Source organism: Dermacentor albipictus, chromosome 10 (assembly GCF_038994185.2).
Source record: "Dermacentor albipictus isolate Rhodes 1998 colony chromosome 10, USDA_Dalb.pri_finalv2, whole genome shotgun sequence".
Classification (NCBI taxonomy): domain Eukaryota; kingdom Metazoa; phylum Arthropoda; class Arachnida; order Ixodida; family Ixodidae; genus Dermacentor; species Dermacentor albipictus.
The window spans coordinates 57,041,459-57,065,600 of NC_091830.1; the positions used below are offsets into that span (position 1 = coordinate 57,041,459).

At 43.8% G+C, this 24,142-nt stretch overlaps 1 protein-coding gene across 6 annotated transcripts in view; it reads left to right on the forward strand.

The window, feature by feature from the left end:
- Positions 1 to 24,142, forward strand: part of LOC139050376 (uncharacterized) — a 34,832-nt gene that overhangs the window by 5,050 nt on the left and 5,640 nt on the right. Inside the window, exons 2-7 of one of the 6 annotated variants that reach the window (XM_070526637.1) lie at positions 11,617 to 11,685; positions 16,118 to 16,177; positions 18,671 to 18,700; positions 20,969 to 21,004; positions 21,639 to 21,704; positions 22,413 to 22,485. In XM_070526637.1, the coding sequence (XP_070382738.1) occupies positions 11,620 to 11,685; positions 16,118 to 16,177; positions 18,671 to 18,700; positions 20,969 to 21,004; positions 21,639 to 21,704; positions 22,413 to 22,485 (331 nt within the window). In that variant the 5' untranslated portion in view covers positions 11,617 to 11,619. The remainder of the gene's footprint in view (positions 1 to 11,616; positions 11,686 to 16,117; positions 16,178 to 18,670; positions 18,701 to 20,968; positions 21,005 to 21,638; positions 21,705 to 22,412; positions 22,486 to 24,142) is intronic. The other 5 variants (XM_070526638.1, XM_070526639.1, XR_011508850.1 and 2 more) reach the window with 5 other exon arrangements.

Below are 24,142 nucleotides of genomic sequence, written 5' to 3' on the forward strand. Positions count from 1 at the left end.
GAGAGTGCAATAAATATATAAGTAAATTGTTTTTCCAATGATTTCCAGCAATAAGTGAATGAAGAAAATATGCTCTTATCACTTCAAAAAAAGTTTCAGATCACTAAATGCAGCAAATGTCACACACAAACATGCTACCCAGGGCGCAAGTAGGCACAGGTTTATTTGCAGTGAGAATGCATACATATGCATCACATTGTTTTGCAGATTTACGTGGAATTTTTGTATGTTTTTTGCCAAAGCCACGCCTCTTCTCATCTGGAGGTTGGCTTAACTGCAAAATTTAGACACATGGGAGCTGTACTGAAAGCCTCATGGGGTGGATATTTGGCTTCTGATTTTGCATAATTTGTCTGCTCTTCGACCACCCAAATTCCTGTCATATTCGGAGAACCACAATTTGGCTACACTGTCTCTAACGCATGCAGGAGAGCTGCAAGGTGCAAGCTGTCTGGTTTGTCCATTCTATCATTTGTTAGCTTTACTTGTTGCTCATGCAGTTGGTGAGGAAGTCGTAACTTTAGCATTTGTCATATAGGCATAAAAGATTTCATGTAAAAGCTGTATAATGGCTGGCTTGCAAGCTTTATTTAGCTGCAAATGATGGCAACTAATGTTTTAAAGTGAAGCTTTTTTTGCCTCTTCTGCCAATATTACGGGCGCTGCAGCTGCTATGGTCTTGTCATGCATGCCGTTGGATTTCTTGCAACATTACCAGATGGCGCTCACCTCTGCACATCCTGACCGTCGCTGCTGCCCCAGCATTTCACCGTTAGGGTGTATTGCACGCACTGTGCTGGTTTTAATTTCTATGCGAGAAAAATGCAGATGCTGGGCTGTGATAGTGTAAACATTAGAATCGTCCTTAGTCTGAAGAGAGCGCTTTGAGCTGGAATCTCAACAGTGTGTTGGCCATGTATGTAGAAGGAGCCCATTACCACGCGCCAGCAAGGCGTGCACTCGACGTCGAGGACACCCAGACTTGAAAGAAGTGTCACACAGAACAGGAGCGTCTTCGCTATGCAGTGAAATGTAGTGCAGACCGCGAACTTATGTATACATACAATTACAATACCTAATTGAAGTATGCACAGCCTCATAATTCAATTAAAGTTTAATATTTCTGCCATGATGCGCTGCGCCATGTGAGGCAATGACAACGCTCAATTCCCTCTCAGAGATTATGAACAATGACTCGCAACAACACGTCAAGCAAACACATCTCTCTGTGTGTTCTGCGGACTATGCAGACAAACAGAAGTGGTGCATGCAAAGTAAAGCTTAACATCAACTCGCCACTTTCGTATTGGACTAAACGCTGAAAAAATTACAAACTTGTTACTAACATCACCGTTAATTATTGTCAATCAATGCAAACAATGTGTGCTTCGTGTACATCAATTCTCACAGGGCATGGGATCTGCCATTTTTTTTACTTTTCAATCTCCATATTGCTATTTTGCTAAGCTAACCTACATCTTCAATGTAAAAAAGCCTAAAGAAGCATCTTAACGTAATACAGAGCAATCTTTCATGCTCGTCTGTTTAAAAAAAAGCATATTTCTGTAGGAAATGAAATCTTCGGCAGAGTGTTGATGCGACTACAAGAGTACCTGGTACTTTGATCCATAAAACAATTGAATCTTGGCAGAAGAATGCCAGTTACAGCCACACTATACAGTCCTTTCTAATCCAGGCTGGCGGAAATCGCTGGAATTCCGCATGATGCCCAGCACCTTGCTTTTCTTGGCACCGAAGAGAGGCATGAAAATTTTAGGATGCTTTGCGTAGAACAAGATCAGCTATGCAGATCAGAGCGTACATGCGAATAATGTATGAGGTGCTTTCTTTGTGTAGCAGTTCTTTCCTCATTCTTATGCTTAAATAAAATGAGATCACTGAAAGTATGCCGAAAGTGCTGATAGGCCATGTCTTACAAACTTCAATAATCAGAACATCTAAAATCAAGAAAGCGGCTGACAGATGGAATAGCACACTGTGGTATGAAGGTTATAAACACGGATGAGGTGCCTCAGAAAGGCTGGCCAACGCTTCGATAGGAGCTATCTTCGTCAAAAGTGGCCTGGTCAGCCTTGGCATGTTAGTTTTAAAGGACTAGTAGGGTGACGTCATGTGCAGTTGTTGTCAGTGGCAGCTGGTTGTAAAGGGAGAGACATTAAAGAGAATGAGCGCTGTCGTCTGACGTCTGTAAGCATGGTTCCTAAGACGAGGGCACAAGACCGTGAGGATAGGAAGGCGGCGAGAAAAGAAACGAAAGAAAAGGAGGAAAAAAGACATGCCAAGAGGCAAAAATAGAAAGACAAGAAAAAGACGGGCATGAGAGCGTGTTAAGGAAGTGAGGGGTTAGGGAGCATTCAGGAGTGTCATTGGCGGCATGTTTCTGCCGTTTTAGAACTGGTCAAGCGGTCAGTGTGCGAGTAACAAAAAACACCCCAAAAGACATCAGTTGAAAGAATGACTTGAGTAGCGTAGCAGCAACGCGTCGGGTAATGTTGAAGAAATTAAGATGGCGACAAGGAGTCTGGAATGCAATGCATGTGGTAGCTGGCAGGAAGAAGCATGGTGTTTTAGGGATGTCAGCCTCAGTAGCTCAACGCAGGTGTCGTCACAGTGGTATATAGAGCTGGTGATACCCTGTGTGACTGATGCGCAGAAAAAGGTATCCTGGCATCTGGGATTTTGGATTGTGGTGGTGAGGGTGTTAAAAAAATATGATAGAAAACAGACAAAAGGGGGGAACTGAAAGTGGAATAACAAATAAGAGGGTTACATGAGCAAAAGCGGGCGGAGGCAGGTGTACATGGGAAAAGGGGTCAATAAACTAGAGGCTATACAGAAAAAAGCTGTGCGATTTATATGTCATCGTTACGATCGAGACTTTTCGCCCTCTTTAGCACTTTCTTCCTTGAACCTAAACACGCTCTCTTCGCGTCGCCGTGTCGACTCATTAAAATTCTTGCACTCCATTGTCAATTCTTCAGTTAGGCTCTCAAATGATAATTACATTAACTTCACGCCGGGATCATCAACAAGAAGACATCATGACCTAAACTTAATACCCTACTACGCACGTACTAACATGTTCAAATTCAGCTTCTTTCCCCGCTCAATCGAAGACTGGAATTCATTACCTGGATCCTTTCGCTCATGTTCATCCCAAATTTTTGCAACCGCCATCCCAGATGCATAATTATGAGTATGGGTATGGGCATAATCAGGCATGGGTATGCCTGGCAGCATTTGTATAACATTTGTATAACTTGTGTATTCTTTCACCAGTGCTCCTTTTGTAAAAGTGTTCACTTGTATTTTTTTGTATTTTCCTTTTCATCTGTGCTCTTTAATAGTGTTCACTTGTGTTTACCGCTGTATATTCCCATGCATTTTCTGTATATTTTCTTAACCCACTCCTGCTATAGCGCAAATTGCGCTGCAGTATGTATAAATAAATAAATAAATAAATAAATAAACATTAAAACATGAAAGAATATAATAAATTGAGTAGTAAGCAGGTAAAAATTAGAAACGGTGGAATAGGTGAGGTTAAGAATTAAGTTTAGGTGGTGGCACAATGTGTTTTGTGGCTTGGTTGATGACATGAGGCTTTCCGATTTAAGTTACAGCTTTAAAGTTTTTAAAGATTCTAAGTTGCTATGTGTTAAATTGATTTCCATTGGATGTAGGCATTTAAACTTGTGTATGAGGTATGATTCCATATATTTCCTCTAGCGAGGTGAGCGGAAATTTGTAGTCTATAGAGCCTTGCTTTGTCACATATGACATGTTCATTGAAGTGGCTGGCTACTGCTTTAGGTAAATTGTTTTGTATCTGCGCGATGACCGTTCAGTCTTTTATGAATTTTTTGTCCTGTCTCACCTATGTATTATTTGCTACAAGTGGCACATTCTAGACAGTAGACTACATTGCTTGATGTGCAGATGAAACTCGAAATTACCTTGTTTGAGTAATTTGATGCTGTACTTATTACTGTAGTAGTAGATTAAATGTGTTTGCATGTAGAGCACCCGGGCAGCCACAGGGACTGGTTCCCAACTTCGTTGTTGTTTTTAGTTTGGCACGTACAAGAATATCCTTAATATTATAGTGTTCCATCTCAAGACTACTCTGGGCAGGGCGGGAAAAATCTTGTTTCTGGTTGCTGGCGAGAATTGGGTAGTATTTATTGAGGATGTTGTTCATGTTTGGCAGTGTGTTTGAGAATTTAGTAGTAAGAAGAGGCGCTGTTCTTTGTGATCCTAGGGCGGGGCTTGAGCACCTCGGCTCAGTCAGGTTTGGTTACATTGGTGCAGGCTTTCTGAAGGGGACTCTTTGGGTGGTTCCCGTTTGATAGGGTTTCTTTAAGGTAATCAAGTCTATCTATGTAGTCTTGGTTTTCAACACGCATGTTACGTAGCCATGTGCTTGGCCTTTAAAGATGCCTTCTTTGCAATGTGGCTTGATGGTGGCTTGTATATTCTAGGTACTGTTGTTTGTCAAAGGTTTCCATACAGCATTGTCATTAGTGTCCCAGTGTCAATGTATATTGTTGTGTCCAGAATGTTTATGCGCTCCATTGAAGATTTTGATGTGAATTTTATTGTTGGGTGAAAAGAATTTAGAAATCCTACATATTTATCTAGGCTGTCTTGACCATGTCACCATATTATGAATATGTCGTATATGTATCGTAGGTATGTGTGGGGCCTGTCAGTGCAGCGCAATAGGAAGTCTGTAGAATCCCCATAAATATGTTCGCATAAATATGTTTTCCCATGTACATCTGCTTCCGCCCGCTTTTGCTCATGCCACCCTCTTATTTGTTATTCCAGTTTCAGTTCACCCCCATATTTGTCTGTTCTTTATTATATTTTTTCGAGACACCCTCACCAACACACTCCAAAGTCCCAGGCGCCAGGATACCTTCTTCGGTGCCTCAGCCACACAGGGTATCGCCACTTCTGTGTACCGCTGTGACGACACGTACGTTGAGCTACTGGGACTAACGTCCCTAGAAAGACCATGCCGCTGCCTTCCAGCTGCCCTATGCACTGCATTCCGGACTCCTTGCTGCCATCTTAACTCCTTCTAAATTATCCGACGCATTGCTGCTATGCTACTCAAGTCATTCTTTCAACTAATGTCTTTTCGGGTTGTTTTTGTTACTCGAGCACTGACCGCCTCACCGGCTCCTTTAAAGCCACAAGAACATGCTGCCAAAGACACCCCTGAATGCTCCCTAACCTCTTGCTTCCCCAACACCTTCCTTTGCCCTTCTTTTTCTTTTCTTGTTCTTTCTTTCCCTCTTGGTGTCTCTTTTTTTCTCCTTTTCTCCCCGCCTTCCCACTCCCACTATTGTTCCTACGTCTTAGGAATCATGCTTACAGACATCAAGTGACTGCGCTCATTCTCCTTCAAGTCTCTCCCTTTACAACCAGCCACTCCCGACAACTGCATGTGACGTCACTCCACTAACACTTTAAAACTAACATGCCGAGGATGACGAGGCAGCCTTTGAGAAGATAGGTCTTCCTAGCGAAACGTTGGCTACCCTTTCTGAGGCACTTTATCCCTGTTTATAACTTTACATCCCAATAATGAGAATAGTGTTTTGAAATTGCATGGCTGTGAACGCTGCAGATTGTAAAGCAGCACATCAGGTGACCACAGTCAACACTTAAGAAGGCAGTGGTTTAAAAAGCTTCTTTTAGACCATACAATTTGCCAAGCTGTGTCGGAACCCAATTTTCTTGAGAAGCATTATTTCAAAAAAGTGAAATGAAAGCTGAAGCGTGAAAAGCTACAATAACGCATGCCAAGTCTACATTAGAAATTTCAAAGACAATGAGGTGCTTAAATGTTCACTTCTGTTAAGACAATGAGCAGCAGGTGAATGCAAGCTGTTAAGGTCCTGTCAAAATTAACCGCTCGTGTAGCCACCCGACTTTCTTGATTGTCTTTAATTGAAACTGATTATGGGGGAAGCTTTGTGGGCGGTTTTCGCAGGAAACCCATATCCCGAAATTATCTTGTGCTGCTTTTCATACGCACAGAGACATTTAAATTGTGTGTCGAGACATAGTGCATATACAGCAGAAGAAAAAGATATAATATATAGGCACTTGCCTCATTCTTGCTTTGGCATTTCTTGTCGCTCTGTATACATCATGTAATGCTAACTCATTCAGATAACTTGCAGATATGCAGTTATGTTTCTTAAATGAGGTGACTGTTGACTTACTTTTCAAAGCAGCCACTTTCTCCGGTGTTGCCAGAAGCTTCCCAGATGCGTGGCACATTGTTCGGCAGGCCTGTCCAGTCAGGCTGCTTTCACCTGCTTGCACTGGTGTCCACAGGTGCCATGCCACCTCTAATGGGCACTTTCCGTCGGAAGCAGACTTGAATATGTAATGCCATTTGTTGAGTGGTATCACAAATCCCACACCAATCTGTACCTGCAATAGATATGAAGTGTTTTTTTCCTGAGCAGTATTCTTAACACTAAAACGCACTTATATAAAACAATATGATATAGGTTAATTAGGTCCGTAAATTTCTGATGCAACTCCATAATTTCCAATTTCTGCCCCTCGAACAAGTTTTAAAAGAAACTGGGGTTAAACCCAACCTCACCAAGAAATTCATTTTTGTGTAAAGGTATAAACTAATAAAATTTTTCCATTTTAAGGGCAGCAAACACTCATATCTCGTACAGTCTAACCTTGCAATAATGAAATTAACAGAGAAAGCGAAACAATTGATTCAAATAGGCGCACCGCCATGCAGAGAACAGTGCAAGAACGAGTGACGTCAAGGCCTCCAAGATTGCAGTGTCACACGGAGAACAGTGCAGCACATGTTACCTAGAGACCTACGCGCACCAGTCTCCAAAATCCACCACCATCACACACTATATGGCCTTGTTCTAAAGAACACTGGAGACATGCCTTGAAAGTATGATTACCCTTGCATGGTTGAAAACAAGTGAATTCTTTTGTGGGCTCTGAAAACCACTCGCACCACTCACTGATCTCAGCAGTTATATTTTCGTCATGACTAAACTGCAGCGATGAATGCGCCAAGTCCGGTCACAACTTCAAACTTCAGAACTCGGTGTGCACGCTCCTTTTACTGCGACCAGGTTTGAAATGTTTGTTGTAACAGTACAGCGCTAGTACAGCGGCAGCGGAATTCTCTTTAGGGACAATTGCACCTTCTACATCTTTTTGTAGGTTTTTGCGCAATATGTGCGTTGCTGCTTTTTGTCATTAAGCCCTTCAGTTGATGTCTAGCGCCCGTTCAGACTGTGTCTCTTTGTGTGTGTGTGTGTGCCCTTGCACTTGTCATGATGTCCAAGTTCAGCTACCACCAACTAGAACTAAGTTTTGCATTAATCAGAAGTACATATTAGCATGCTTTATAAAAAGCCAAAGGATTAGCACTATGCTGACCGGAAATGAGAAATGGTAAGAATATTCTGGCTGAAAACAACATTTCATGTTTATCAACACTGACGGGCAAGTAATTAAGAAAGTTGGTGTACGTTAATGTTTACCTTTTGAGTGACACAAGGGACAGAAAGAAGACAACAAGACACGAAAACTACCAATTCAACATTAATTTTGATGCAAAAATTAAAGATAATATTTATACTGCGTGTGCCCTTGCACTGCACAAGCAATCTTTTAAAACAAAGGGCACAAGTTGCAATACAAATGTATAAAATCATGATAAACAGTACTTGCATAAGAATAGAACAAATAAGCACAGAGTGATCACTATTCTGTGTCATTTAGAGAGTATTCCTCTTTGTAATGCAATCATAATGAGCACTGGCTGACAGATGGCCCTCTTTTTTAAATGGTATGACTCAGTGATATTGTTGATCAATCGGTTGCCTTACGTAAACAAAAGAGATGAACAATCTAAATCTGGCGTACATCACCAGTTGTGTCAATGCATTGTCAAGTGGGATGAGCATGCTTGTCCCTTGAGTGAATATAGGTGCTCTCCTGGGCACATGCTTATACACCGGCCAGTCTGCCCCATGTACAAGACCGTCCATTCTTAGTACGAAGATGGTGCAGAGTGGCCGAACTCCGCGGATTGCCAGCGCACATGGCATGGCTGTGCAACGGAGCTAAGCGGTGCAGGCGCACAGGGGCTTAGAGGTGGGACTTCATGTCATGTGTCATCCGCTAAAGCATGGCATGCTCCCGCACTTTAGATGACACGAAGCTCCACATCCCCCCTGCGCCATGCACGCTGGCACTCCGCAGGGCGTGGTCACGCTGAGTCGTGTTCGTGCCAAGAGTTGACCCTGTACATTTGACCAAACATACACATGAACAGAGGCATAGACTACACTACTAATGACGTACACAAGACATTTAGTGGTAATTTATACAAATCTCCCTTGTCTGGACGCCTTTCTCAATGCGCTTGTGGAATGCTATGCACACATATTTCGAGCGAAAAAATAAAGTAGGCAGGTATGCAGCACAATCCACAAGTGAACTGAGAAAAGCGAGCAGGCAAGCGAGGTACGCTTGGTTAAACATACCACGGAATATGTCTAGTACGTGTTAGGGGCAGTGTACTGCATTCTAATGTTAGGAACTAAATATGTACCAAAGAAATCACCACATTTTACTGAGAAGACCGGCATGCTCGTCTGACTTGGCCGTGCATTGCCGCGATAGGGCTTGAGGCCAGATTAAATTAGTTTATCTATTTCCACCCACGGTGAAAAATTGACAAGAGAAATCAGAGAGGCATACCACAAGACGTGTGAGCAAGCCCCCATTATGAATGCATGAAAAAAGGCGTCCTTTCTAGATGACAAGGGATAGAAATTAGTCTGACTATTCACCTTTTTTTACGCAAATACTGTTTATTGTGATTTTTCACCTTTGTATTACAACTCACATTTTCCTTCTTAAGGAACTTGTGCACAATATAAGCACACATTCAGTGTTAATTTTATTCCTTCTATCAAATTCAGTCATCACTGGTCATGTTGTATGGTCTCCCTTCCTTCACTGTGTAAATTTTGTCCTCAAGAGTTATATGAACTCACTGGCAAACTCAAAATGACACTACAAATTTCACCTAGAGGATACGGCTGGTTCTCAGAAAATGCACAAATACAGCGACAGGTGTCTGTTGGCACACTGTAGCAATAATGGGTGGAAGCTACCTTTGACACTGCTGCAATACATCAGTTGTCACATGGCTACAACCCTTAAGAAACAACAGAAATGTAAGTGCACAGCAAAAACAAGCAGGTTCATCAACCACAAGTTTGACTTCAGCAGCCAGAACATAGGCAGTTTCATATAGCTAAAGCATTAGCTAATATGTGGAAAATACATGCACAAGCACCCTTAACTTGAAATACCTGCATACCAACATAAAACCATGAGTTGCAGTGCATATGATGCTTGTTCATGACACTAGTATTTTGTGAAAAATACTTTTTGGATTACGTACAATGCTTTCAATTCATCTGCCCAGTAATCAAAGGCGTTTGACAGCATTACACTTTGTACTTGCTAGTTGAAAATATTCTCACCTGAACAGCACCAAGCAGAATAAATAGAAAACAGCCCACTGTGCTAACCAAATATGTGGAGAGACCCAAACTAATAGAATTATTTCTGGACAGCTGTAGACTTAGAGCTTGTTGGCTGATAATCACTATTAAAATTACACCACTGCCAAGCAGATGTTCTGTGTGGTGCTGTTGAAATCAACTTCACTTGATGAGCAACATAGCAATAACCAGCAAATGCTTTAGCAATAGCGAGCAGGCAATCTTGCATGTGCAAAACTGCATGCTTATTTAATGATAGTGCATCAATAGACTGAACTATGTACCAACTATGTGGTCTATGCAGTATAGACAAAGTCGGAAACGATGCAACTGGACACAGACTCTGCCACAATGCCTACTTGCATGAATCGGTATAGCTTAAGAAGAATATAAAAAAATGTAGAGAAAGAAAGCAAGCTTACTAGAAAACTCCTCACTGCTGTAGTACTTACAGCACAGTGAATACTGGCCTTCATGTACCATTTAAAGAAATTCAAGCTCGTGTCCACTGTCCTGGGAACTTGAGAAATAATTGTGAAATTAATGGAGAAGGTTGGGCTAGTTGGCGTTGACACAGCTCCTGTGACATAGTTACTAGCACAAACAAGGTGTATGGAATAAAGGTCGGACTAGCCAAAGCGGTAGACTTCAACTGACAAGCTTTATTCAGAAGAAACACGCAAACAGGCCACCGCATGCTCAGTTAATGTGGAGACAGATGCATAAACGAATGTGCCACATAGGGGGATAACGAAATGCACATAGAAGCTGATAAGCATCCACAAGAAGCCATTACAAAGCATTCACCAGATTTTTCTGAAGACACAACACTTATTTATCAGCTGGTACCAGTGATGGAGTGCTTATGCATTCATCAGCAGCTTTCAAAATGCAAAACACCCCAAACATTTCCCTATATAACTGCCTGGCAAACTGACTGAGCACTGGTGGGTTATGAAAACATGGGGAGCATTTATGGGTACTTTAACAGTGATCAGCCAAGTAGCCAGCGCCTGTGAGAGCATTTACAGCGTTCCGGTACTCCCCAAGCCACTCATTCAGGCACCTGTTTGTTCAATATACCACTTTCCTCAGGGAAGTGAAATGTAGTATACCACCACTACATTTCAGTTAACAAAGCAGGTGACATGCTCCTTAGTGCATGTACCTTGACGCCCGGCAATGTTTACCAACTTGCATATACTTGTGAGTGTTAGCGGTGCTGAAAAAATGCCTACACCAAACTTGTTCGCCACCTTTCTTCTAGGCGGTGAGACACCCTGTGTATGTATGGCAGCGCTGCACGGCTACCACTGGGACATGCGTTACTGCACATCCAGTGGGCAATGTGGTAGTGCCAACTGCGAAATGTTTTTGAGGTGGCAGTAGTGCTGCCTTTAAAGCAAAATATAGACGAGCGCATATTTTTGCTTGATTTGCACTAGAAATTCTGCAGGCAATTGATTTCAGAGAATGGTTCCTCCTTGAACCGAACTTTCTGTCCAACCTGTTAGTTAGGTACAACGTTGAATAATGCTGTACCGCAGCTTGTAGCATTAGCATGATGCTGTTCTGTTCAGAATGTCTGGCTAACTACTTTTATATTAGCATGTAGCGTTCTTTACCAAATCGCACCTTATATTCAACAGTGCTGAAAATGATTCAGCAGTGTTATAGCTCAGTGCACCTTTATATAGCTCACTGTACCCATTAAAATAGTATGTGTAAAATTTTTTTCTTCCTTCTTGAATCAGTTGCTTAGTGCAAATCAATCTAATATGACAGGAAAAGCACCTCTGCTGCCACAAGGGTGATTTTTACCACCCGTATAGGTCAAGTTATCGCAAATAATCTTACACGAATAATATTAAGACAACAAACGTGAAAATTGGAGCGACGAACCACATTTATTGCATGCTTTAGCGTGATAAATTTCGGTTGGTGTAGGTGCTGCTGAGGCTATATTCAGCCTCGACAACTTCTGATCACGTTATTCTTCCAGGTGATGCTGATCTCCTGCCGTGTGTACAACACGTGTAAAGAATCGACGCTGGATGGAATGCTGAGTCGGGTAGGAATAAGCGTTCGCTCAACACTTCGACTAATTCCTGCGTTAAACGAAAACACACATGCGTGACTGCACCATCCATGAAAACAAATGCTCGTTCTCTCTACTAGTGCATGCATCATTCAGGCCCCTTGTAGACTGCTTGGGGCCAGTGCATAGGTTATATGGGGCGACTATTTCAAACTTAAGGGAGCTATCCCAAACTTTTCTCGTTCAATTCTGCAATCAGCTCTCAGCGATTAGTGCCGCGAGCAAGCGAAGCAACATTATTGGGAATGCGTGCAGAGCGATTAGCCCTCACCTGTAAGGAAGGCGTCGCCGTAACAGGGACAAGACATCTTCCCGGCGTGCGCCGTCATTTCTGCGGCCGTAGCCGCACTACTTCCTTTGGTCGATCGGGCCTACCCCTCTTTTTGGGGTGGTAGCCTCCCTCCGATTTCGCTTGGTCGTTGCCTTTCGAGGGCCGCCGATATGTGCTGGACAGCCTTGGCTTGGACCTCTTCATCGTAGCACCTAGTTGCGGCGTCGAGCCTTTCCATTCGGCACACACAACACAGGTAACTCACATAAACATTCGAACACAGGGGCCTCATCAGCACCGGGGTGAGTAATGACCCCGTCTGAAGTGGTCGATTATACACCGCTTCCTTAAGGGCCAAGCCCGGATGACGTGGCGGCATAGTCATTTTGTCGAGTCTGCACGACTTCACAATTTCGTTGTAGGAGCTGATTCTGGCCTTGGTTTCCCAACACTACGACGGGTCCATTGCAGTAGCAGCGGCACGGTTTGTTAGTCCTCACGCCACCGCGTTTGCCATCTCATTGTGGTTTGCGTTGCCAGGATTAGACACGTCACTACCCATGTGCACCGGAAGCCACTTGATCACGACACACCACTTTTCACTCGCGGATCGACCGCACGCAACACACGCGCGGTTTCACCACACACGCTAGCTCGGGGGTTATTTCTCACTGCCGTCCAAGAATCACAGAGTACAGTCGTGCAATCGGGGCCAGGGCAATGGCCACCTCCTCGGCTCGATGCCCCCTCGATTGCGCACACTCGCCGCCGTTCGCTTTGCACCAATGGAGCCTCGACAACTGCTGCGGTGAATGCCTTTCTCTCATCTGGATACTTTTCCGCGTTGACAAAGACGGCACCCCTGTCTCTTACGCATGCAGATGGATGAGCGTGGCTCCCGGCGACCGCAGCGCTTTGTGTAATGGAGGGTTCAGGTTTCATGGCACCGGACGTACCCGTAACCGTCCACTAATTGTGTCCGGTACAATCGCCTCTGTATTTTTCTGTCCCCTTCCCTATGGCTCCAGGCCTAGGTCATGGAACACTTCTTTGCCCATTCTTGTTTCCGATAGGCGCGCGAGCTGGGTGGTCGTCTGTGCGTGGCGATTTCTTCCAGGGTGTTATAAAGTGCTAGGACCAAGATGTCGGTGCTTCTGCAGTCGAGAAGTCTGAGTGCTGCCTTGTACGCTTTGACTACGAGCGCATTGATCTTATTTCGCTCGCACTGCCTCCAGTTGTGGAAAGCAGCAACGTATGCAATGGGGCTTATAGCGAAGGATTCCACAAGCCAGCTGGGGCATTCTTCCTCCTTGCCTGCTGTTCCGTGTGACTCCCTTTTGATGAGGTGAATGGCCATGGTGATTTTGGCCGCGAGACGGTTCCCCACGTCGCCGTTCTCTCATTTGGGTTCAGTCAGCATCCCCAGCACTCGAATGTTCTCGACCTCCGGGATCGTATGACCGCTGCACATCTTCATCGTTATTGTCTCTTGCTTTCTCGCTGGTTCGTTGCCTTTCATCTTCGTAGCTGCTCCTTTCGGTGGAATGACCAACATCTGCGACTTGCTTAGAAAGCGGACGAGCCCACACCCATCCAGTTGCTCCTCGATAGCGTCAACCGCTTCTTCCAATGTACTCTCGATGAGTCCGTCGTTTCCTCCTGGGACCCAGGGTGTTATGTCGTCAGCATATACTGTTTGTCGGACCTCAGCGCCTCGCGAGAACCTCTCGGCGAGCCCTATCATTACAATGTTGAAAAGTAATAGCGAGATGACCGAGCTCTAGGGGGTCCCGACACTGCCGAGCTTCTTTTGGAGCTGTAGGTCACCGGCGATGATCTCGGTGGTCCGCTTCCTCAAAAAATCTCCTTGATGTACGCATATCTTCTCATGCGCATGTTTAGCCGTGACACCTGGGCGAGGATCGCAGAATGTCCCACTTTATCAAAAGCGCTCTGCAGGTCCAAACCCATGATGGTACGCTAGGCTTTCGTGTTGGTAGTTTTATCGAGAATTTCATTTTTCAAATGTATCATGGCGTCCTGTGTTCCGACCTTGTTTCGGAAGCCGACAACGATGTTTGTGTAAAACCTCGAATCTCCCAGGTACCTCTGCCACCTGTTCATGAGTACATGTTCCAAGGCTTTGCCCACACAGGAGATAAGCGAAATCGGCCGGAGGTTCTCAATGTCGGATGGCTTGATTGGCTTGGGAATCAAGATGACCTTGGCAGATTTCCACTGCCAGAGTAATGACCTGGCTCGCCAGCATTTGCTGAAGTATTGCGGGAGGTTCTCGATGGCTGCTTGGTTAAGAATGCATGATTGGTCAAAATAATTTTGCACCAGCCCCACTTTGCCTGTTTGTCTTGCGATGTCATGAAAACCGTGATAGCTACCCATCTGATATGACATGTACAAACTGATAAGGCATAATGGGACCGAACAAATGAAAAATACTTTTTTCTAGTTCAACGCCTTTTGTTCATTAGGACTCGGCAATTGGTCAAACTACAGGGTGCAGGGGTCCAATTGCAATGCATGCTCATTGACCTGGAGAGGCAAAGGAGAAGGGGGTGTCTGAAAATTTTTCTGCAGATAACTAAAGTAATGTTTAGCAGTCTCGGAAGAGAACGGCAGTCTACAATAGGTAGCAAGGCACTTGAAGTGGTAAGGGAATACATCTACATAGGGCAGGTAGTGACCGCGGAACCGGACCATTAGAGTGAAATAATCGGAAGAATAAGAATAGGCTGCGGTGCGTTTTGCAGGCATTCTCATGTCATGAACAGAAGGTTGTCATGATGCCTCAAGAGAAAAGTGTATAACAGCTGTACCTTAGCAGTACATACGTACGGGGCAGAAGCCATGAGGCTTACGAAAAGGGTTCTACTAATTTGAGGACGATGCAACGAGCTATGGAAAGAAGAATGATAGGTGTGACGTTAAGGGATACGAAAAGAGCAGATTGGGTGAGGGAAAAATGCAAGCTAATGACATCTCAGTTGAAATCAAGAAAAAGAGATCGGCATGGGCAGGACATGTAATGAGGAGGGAATATAATCGATGGTCATTAAGGCTTACGGACTGGATTCCAAGGGAAGGGAAGCGTAGCAGGCGACGGCAGAAAGTTAGGTGGGCGGATGAGATTAAGAAGTTTGCAGGGACAACATGTCCACAATTAGTACATGACCGGCATAGTAGGAGAAGTATGGGAGAGGCCTTAGCCCTGTAGTGGGCGCAACCAGGGTGATGCTGATGATGATGATTATGATTGGTGAAAAGCTTTTTTCGGTGCACCCACTTCTGGTGCCTGTAACGCGAAGTAAAAACCGCGAAAACTCACCGCGTCAAATTGATGTGTGGCGTTAAAGATGCATTATTATGTTGAACAAAAGTGAATTTTCTTCCGAATAGGGGCAGGCTTCCCCGTTAAGATAGGAATAAAATATGGCTTCCTCCGATCACTCAGGCGCTGAGTACTCGCACTTGCTGGAGAGCATAGGTTTATATGCATAGAGTAAAACGTTTTGCAAGGCCGTCTAACGTTTTCGAACAGTATCGGCATGTTTACGACCTGGCTTTACCGACTCTACTCTGCGAGGATTCGTTTTAGGAGAATTCTTAAACTTCCGTTGCACAACGCCGCGACTTTCGACCAGCCATTGCAAGCTAAGTAAGGAAAAGAGCTCCAATCACAAACGCTGGCACTACCCTCTTCATCCAGTTATCGATTTTCAGTGCACTGGCTCGGCCCCATCGAAACCATCTTCACTTGAGCGTGCTGCTCGTATCTTGTTAGCCAAAGAGATAAGACAAGCCGCTCAGAGTTGGCACTGTTATCATTTATAAATCAAACAGAACTGACCTCCTCTAAATGAGCAGACCGTTTACTTGGTCTGTTCAGGCAACCCTGCGGGTCCGCGCCTGATGCCTGCGTATGCAGTTACGCAAGTTTGCGGTCAGGAGATTGGAATAAAAACATATTGAAATCGTTACACGTTATAAGGGTCATGGTTCTGCGAATTTTCGAATTTAAAGCTTGAAATGAAACATTGAGCAAGAAAGCTGATGTCTGCGTCTGGAGCAGCACAATGGAACCTTAATTCTCATTGTCTCTGACGCCTCATCACGAAGTGCGTCTTGACGGCGAAGGGCGGGCGAAAAAGAAGACGAGCTGCCTCGATAGCGCCCTGGGTGAGTTATCCCCCTTTCATGGTTCGCGTAAGCTCTTGCTTGCATTATGACTGCGCCTCTATAATCTCTAACAGGGCTACCATATAAAAACAGAGTAAATTCGGAAGGAACAACTTTGATGGTAGTAAGCTTTAAACCTAGAACCCCATGTTGAGCAGGCGATTATCTTACCCACTGGACTAAACAAACGCACACTACTTAGCAGGCCTGTGCACTTTGCTTTATGACGTCATGCTACATGAACCAAAATTTCCATTGCCAAGACCAGCGTGACGAAAGCGCTAAGGTTAAAATCACCGCGGCTAACTCGGGAGCGTCCCATTAGATTCTGTGCCAGTCGTGCAAGGTAGCACGGCGTCGCGCAACTGATGTGCGCGGCCTTGTTTTATCTAGGAGTTGTCGGCCAAGCGTCGGAAGGCAGTTGCTGGACCCCGAGAACTTCAGAACTCGTAGGACCGCTGAGTGGCGTTAAACTAGACCTGTGTGCTTTCGCATTCACAATCCCTAGGAATTGCTTAACAGTCCCCGGATTAAAAAAAAAACTTGGTTCAGAGGCCAGCTCTAAGGAAATAAGGACAGACTGAGCGTGCGATCTGTTGCCGTTTTATGCTGAATAAAAAATTAGGCTGCGAAGCACTCTTGGTGGCGCACAAGGGAAATTTTCAGCTCCTACTTATCTCATCATTCCGAAGCGAATTCGGCTCACGACAATTAAATATACCCCATGAAGTTATCAATAATGGAACAGCCATAAAAATTGATACGCAGAATTGCCGTATATCTCCATACAAACTGGTCACAGTGCACGTATTTTGAGGGTGGCTGTATTTTAAGAAGTCTCTGTACGAGCGCCAGCCGCAAGCCATCCCACATGGGCCAGCACACCGGCAGGCATGACTTCACGCCTACGTGTGGAAGCAGCGTATAGACCCTGACAGCCAGTGTTTCGTGTAGCTTGGCTGATGTTGCCACGCCATGTGCTCTGTTACATAAGCGAATAGAGGAATAAATACGGAGGAATATTTCGAAAGACAGGGAGGTCAACAAAACAGGCATATCCGACGCATCGTGGTTCTCCAAAAGATACTACCGGCGCGTCGCGGTTAAATACGTTATACGATTGTGGTCACACATCATATTTATTAGGGCGACATAGGCCCACATGACGAGCTTACGGAGGGCCTAGATTAGAGCTAACTGCTCCCTTTCATACAGTGCTCATCTATTCTAAGTGCCATTGAAGAGATGGTTTGCAAATGATTTGGGCCACTCTTCACCCGAACCCTTCATCCAAGCGAAGGAAGCGGCTGCGGCGTTTGCAGAAGCAACTGTGGCAGGCAGTATGGCGGAGAAAATAGGAAGTCAACAACATCACCCCTCTGTACGGGGCTTCCTTGAACTCTTTAAACGCCCTGTGCGCATCAGCGCCTTTACCTCCCTGTGAGCTCCTTTACTGGCTTAGCAATCTCCCCATAATCTCTTTAATAATTGCTGTAATATCCACACTTACTCAAAACACATCTGATATTACGGCGCTCCTCAGACTAAATCCTCTTTATTAGTAGTGGGAACCATTCTTCGAGGCCTGCACTGTGGCTAAGTTGGTATGGAATTTGGCTCCTCAGCTCCTGGTCACTGCAGGTTTGATCCTGGCCGTCAATGTGCATTTTGACTAGGCCGAAGTTCCTAAATGATTCTGTACTTAGGTTTACTGGAGCGGCAAGGAACTGCAAGTGTGCAAAGTTAGTATTCAAACCTCCTTCCCCTACGGCGTGTATCGATCGCATTAGATATCGTAGTTCTGGCACCTGTAGCTGTCGTTGATGGAATAAACTAGTGGCACCGCATTTTATGCGAATAATTTGTCATATAAATCAACCTGCGCTAATTTTTCGACTCTGCCAGAAATATTCCACGTCTGCCAGCAGCTAAATCGCATCCCGTAGGAATGAGTACTTGCCGCAATTCAGATGTATATATGGTTACCATCATTATTATACTATTTTCTGTCCACTTCCGGGACGAAGGCCTCTTTCCCGCGATCTCTAATTACCCCTGCCGTGCGCCAACTGAATCCAACTTGCGCATACGAAGTTCCTAATTTCTTCCCCACACCTAGTTTTCTGCCCTCCTCGACTGCGCTTACATTCCTTTGCCACTCATTCTGCAACTCTAATGGTGCACTGTTTATCTATCCTACGCACAACGTCGCCTGCCCAGCTCCATTTCTTTCCTCTTATGTCAATGGGAATATCATCTATCCCTGTTTACTCTCTGTTCCACGCGCTCTCTTCCTGTGTCTTCACAAAATAACTTCTTATTGAGTTTTTCATCAGATAGGCGTTATCCCTCGTTGTAAAATCCGCATACACGTACTGAATTTTGCGCTTTATATTGTCATCGCTTGCACTGCCTGGCCAAGGTTGCTGCGTTGTCTTATTTGTTTCATTCCTATCCACATTTCTTTCATGGCATTGTCTCACCATATCCCAGAATATGACTCAAGCGGAAATCGTTGGAACGGTACGTAATCTTTTTGGCCTATCATATATCGAGCCAATTAGCTTCAGCCCGATCCTGCTCTCTTACGAACATTCAATGTAGTGGCGATGCAATTGATCTTTCGAATAATGTTGCCGGAAAGAAAGTATATTTGTAATAACCGACGAATGCCATAATTAGTCACCTCAACAGAGCGCAATTTCAGTAGCCCCGAGCAAAACCTTTTTCCGAAGGCGAATGACGTGAAACAGCAACGGTAACGTACATAACTAGTTCCTTTTCGTTTCATCACTCGGGGATGAACATTGAGAAATTGGCCGAGAATAATGCGGATAGAATGAATCGGCGGGAAGCTCACCTTTATTCTGGATAGTTTCTATTTACAGATAGGAGGCAAAATGAATCACCTTTTCAATAGTAAAAATTGTTAGAACCGGAATAACGAAACCACGAAGTTTCCAGCATAACTGCAGCGCTTCTTCTATCACAGGCCAATCGTCTTCATCCACTCGTTGTTCAGTGGTATGTTAAATGATCAGGAGCCATAAAAGGCGTGGAAAAAATAATTAATCGCGCTTAATAATTTCAAAAACGTGAGCACTACGTGACTACAGTCATACAAGCAGAGTAAAGATACTCTTTCGGGATGAAACTAGAACGGCAGCGATTGCTGTCTGCTAATAAAGAACCGATTGCATCAGTAAGGTACATCAATTATAAGATTCGTATACCAGAAGCTTTGATATCTTCAAACTAAGGTCCTAAAAGCGTTGCCGGAAACACTTGCTCACGCTGACACCACGTGTAAATCTTCACATAGACTATTTTTTATATATTCCGCTATACAGGGGAGCTGATTTGTTCTTCAGGCACGAAACAAGAATGGTGTGACACGTCTAACAGATTCGCAGCTGCAATGTGGAAGTGTTTTTCCTAAAATATTAGGCGAACGTATACTTCAGGTAATGTTCGTGATTCGACAGCAGGTTATGGGAAATTCTAACCAGCATGGAGCGGCCTCACTTGCGCGTGAACCATGAACTCGATATATAAGCGCATTAGCTCTAATAAATACTGTAATCGCAGTGCAATGGCAGTGGCAGTGCAACACTCTCATTCATTCATACTTAGCCGGCTTCATTAAATACATGTTGCAGTTTGAATACACTGAAACTGAATTGTGTAGCAGCCATGTCCATTTACGTACGAGGCTAGAAATTAGTATAAATCTGCACAAGTACTCCCTATGGAGATATATGCATGCTTTGTTTACTGGAATGCTGCTTCATGCGCAACGCGCGCGCAAGTCATCAAGTTGTTGAGCTTGGCGTAAACAGACGTTATCGCTCAGCCATGGTGTGACAGTGAGGGACGACAAATCCTGAAAACAAAACGGTGACAGGTAAGTTAATTTAATGAATTCTAGCCCGTGAAGACGAGCATCACCGAAGTTTGTGGTCGTTTGTACGTCTACGAATATTATCTTGTGTCAAGTGCCGCCCCTGTTTGGACGTGTATCATCGTAACTTTGTTCTTCAAATCGCCGGTATTCACATGGAGTCGAGAAGCTACAGAAGTATCCGGGCACGCAGTTATTTCATTAAACGTATCTCCTATAGCATACGCTTGATAATTGGCGACAACATTAGGTAGATCTCAGATACAGTACCCTCTTGGGCCGAAGGGTATCCTGATAGCACTGATGTTCCGATGAAACGCGTTCACCAACAAAAACTTGAAAATGCATACTACTGTCCAAAAATAATTTACTTTCAAAGCAAATCGTGTCTTAACACGATGTGCATATTCTATGTCTGCATGCATAGGTTTGTAGGATTTTAGGCTAAAACGCATTGCGAGTTTTCTAACATGTTATGTCCGCCGGCATGAAATTGCATTCGAAACAACGCTATGGCATGTGTAACTGAATTACGCGTCTTTCGCGCAAACAATATTCAACAAACATAGTGGCTTATAATAAAAATTTTTTCTGTCATTTTACTGATTCAGCACTTCGTTTCTTTGTAGGCATGATTTTGTTAACCACTGCGTCCATCGCCACATTAAAACTAAACTATGCCTTACCTTGCCGGTCTCAGTCACTTCACAAAAACAAGTGGTATTCAGAAGATGTCTTGTATTGTTGGCCACTTTATATTGTCGGTTATCTGAAAACCCTACCATCATTACGAAAATATTTTGTTTTATGTTGCTAAGTAACACAAGTCTAGAAAAGCACCTCTTTAATGGTAATGAGGACTAGATCGGCTATTATTTCTTCTATTTCAGGTCATTGAATGTTCAAATGCTGCCTCCCAAAATACGGTATGAATAAAACATCCGTGCAGCAGTAAATGTTTCGTGAGTCTAGCGCTACAATATATGACTGAGGGGTACGGTGTAAATTTTCAAGTTAAAGTATGCGCTGGTGATACCATTAAACAAAATTTGTCTAACTTACAAGCACAAAAATGTGAAAATTATCTTCGTTTTTAATAAACAATGGCCGTGTGCTCTTTCTTTTCAACTGCTCATGAGTGATTCTTTAATTTAAAATGGTATTTCCCAAATGGAAAACGAGTGCTTCAGAGAATAAAGCAGCTGCGCAGATTTAAACCTTAAAAATTAGAAAGCAACGTCACTGCTGAATAAAGCACAAATCTTCTAGACAGATACTGAGGGTAAATCACCTGCATATACAATTTCTGAATTATCCAAAAAACGCTAAGTAAATGTAAAATAAGAGTGTGTAAAAACTATAACCTACAGGAATTGCTATTGTGACGATCAAGCGTTGTCACTCGATCCATTAATAAACATTAATAATGAAGTATCACCAGCACGTTGGGTGAGCTCTAGAATACGTCATCCGTGGACTCTAACGCATTTGCACTGCTCATTGTCCGCAATCGAGATTGTGGAGATTGTTCAGGTTTGTAACCTTTTCTTTCGCCCACAGAGTTCGACGTTCTATACATACCTAAACATGTCAGAAGAATTTAGACGTGGCTATGCAAAATATATGGTATGTATAGGAAAATCATGTTATCGATGTTGCGTGAATGTTGCGTCATGTTATCGATGTTGCGTGAAACATGTCCATATGAATGCGGTGCCCTTCTTTGTAATACCACCGGCTTTAAAGAAAACACGCAAGCGACATGTAGAGTGATGCCATGAAATATACCATATTGAGTACGTGCCTCCAGCTAACTTGTCGGTTCTCAAGAAAACAAAAAAACGTTTCATAAAGCATATTAATTTTAATAATTCCTTATTTGGCTCGTAGTTTACGGTGCCATTTGCAGTTGCTAACACAAACCCAGAAAGTTAGAACTTGAGGTATTTGCCTTCTCTACATTTGTTTGTATTTCTTCGTGAATGAGTAAAAGTTGGAAAAGTAGAAGTTGCAAATTGGAACCTGAACCTGGCAACGTTTAACGCTAGAACGTCATCTAGTGAGGCGAGTCTCGCAGGGCTAGTCGAGGAATTAGCGGGTAATAAATGGGATATCATCTGGCTCAGTGAAGTTATGAGGCCAAAAGAAGCATATAGAGTGCTAAAAACTGGACACGTCCTGTGCTACCGGGGCTTAGCGGAGAGTCGAGAACCAGGAGTCGGATTCCTGATTATTAAGAATATAGCTGGTAACATACAGGAATTCTTTAGCATTAACTAGAGGGTGACAGGTCTTGTGAAACTTAATAAGAGGTACAAATTGAATATCTTACAGGCCTACGCCCCTACATCTAGTCATGATGACCAGGAAGTCAAAAGCTTCGATGAAGACGTGGAATTGGCGATGGGTAAAGTCAATACAAAATACACTATACTGATGGGCAACTTCAATGCCTAGGTAGGCAAGAAGCAGGCTGGAGACAATCAGTGGGGGAATATGGCATAGGCACTAGGAGTAGCAGGGGAGAGTTATTAGTAAAATTTGCTGAACCGAATAATACGCGGATAATGAATACCTTCTTCCGCAAGCTGGATAGCCGAAAGTGGACGTGGAGGAGCCCGAATGGCGAGACTTGCAATGAAATAGACATTATACTCCTCGCTAACCCTGGCAATATACAAAATGTTGATGTAATCGGTAAGGTGGGCAGCAGAGGCTATAGGATGGTAAGAACTTGAATTAGCTTCGACTTGGGGAGGGAACGGAAGAAAGTGGTACATAAGAAGCCGATCAACGAGTTATTAGTAAGAGGGAAAATAGAGGAATTCCGGATCAAGCTAGAGAACAGGTATTCGTCTTTAACTCCGGAAAAGGACCTTAGTGTTGACGCAATGACTACAATCTTATAAACATCATTACGGAGTGCGCAATAGAAGTCGGTGGTACCTCCATTAGGATACCAGTAAGCTATCGAAGGAGACGAAAGATCTGAACAAGAAACGCCAATGTATGAAAGCCTCTAACCCTACAGCTAGAATATACCTGGCCGAATTTTCCAAGCTAATCAACAAGCGTAGGACAGCTGACATAAGGAAGTAAAATATGGATATAATTGAACGTGCTCTCAGAGACAGAGGAAGCCTAAAAGCAATAAAAAGAAACTAGGAATTGGCAAGAACCAGAAGTATGCGTTAAGAGATGAATCCGGCAATCTCATTACTAATATGGATGAGATAGATCAAATGGCTGAGGAGTTCCATAGAGATTTATACAGTACCAGTGGCATCCACGACGATAATGGGAGAGAGAACAGTCTAGACGAATTTGAAATCCGACAAGTAACGCCGGAAGTAACGAAAGCCTTGGAAGCTATGCAAAGGAAGAAGGCAGCTGGGGAGGATCAGGTAAAAGCAGATTTGTTGGAGGATGGTGGGCAGATCGTGCTAGGAAAAGTGGCCACCCTGTATACGCAATGCTTTATGACCTCGAGCGTACCTGAATCTTGGAAGAGCGCTATCATAATCCCTATCCATAAGAAAGGGGACGCCACGTACTTGAAAAATTATAGACCGATCAGCTTACTGTTCGTTGCCTAGAAAATATTTACTGAGGTAATCGCAAATAGAATCAGGAACACCTTAGACTTCTGCCAAGCAAAGGACCAGGCATGATTCCGTAAAGGCATTTCAACTATAGACTATATTCACTGTCAATCAGGTGATAGAGAAATGTGCGGAATATAACCAACCCTTATATATAGCTTTCATTGACAATGAGAAAGCGTTTGATTCTGTCGAAACCTCAGCAGTCATGGAGGCACTACGGAATCAGGGTGTAGGCGAGCCGTAGGTAAAAATACTGAAAGATATCTATAGCGGCTCCTTAGCCGCCGTAGTCCTCCGTAAAGAAAGCAACAAAATCACAATAAAGAAAGACATCAGGCAGGGAGACACGATCTCACGAATGCTATTCACAGCGTGCTTACAGGAAGTATTCCGACACCTGGATTGGGAAGAATTGGTGAAAAGAGTTAATGTAGAATACCTTAGTATCTTGTGATTCGC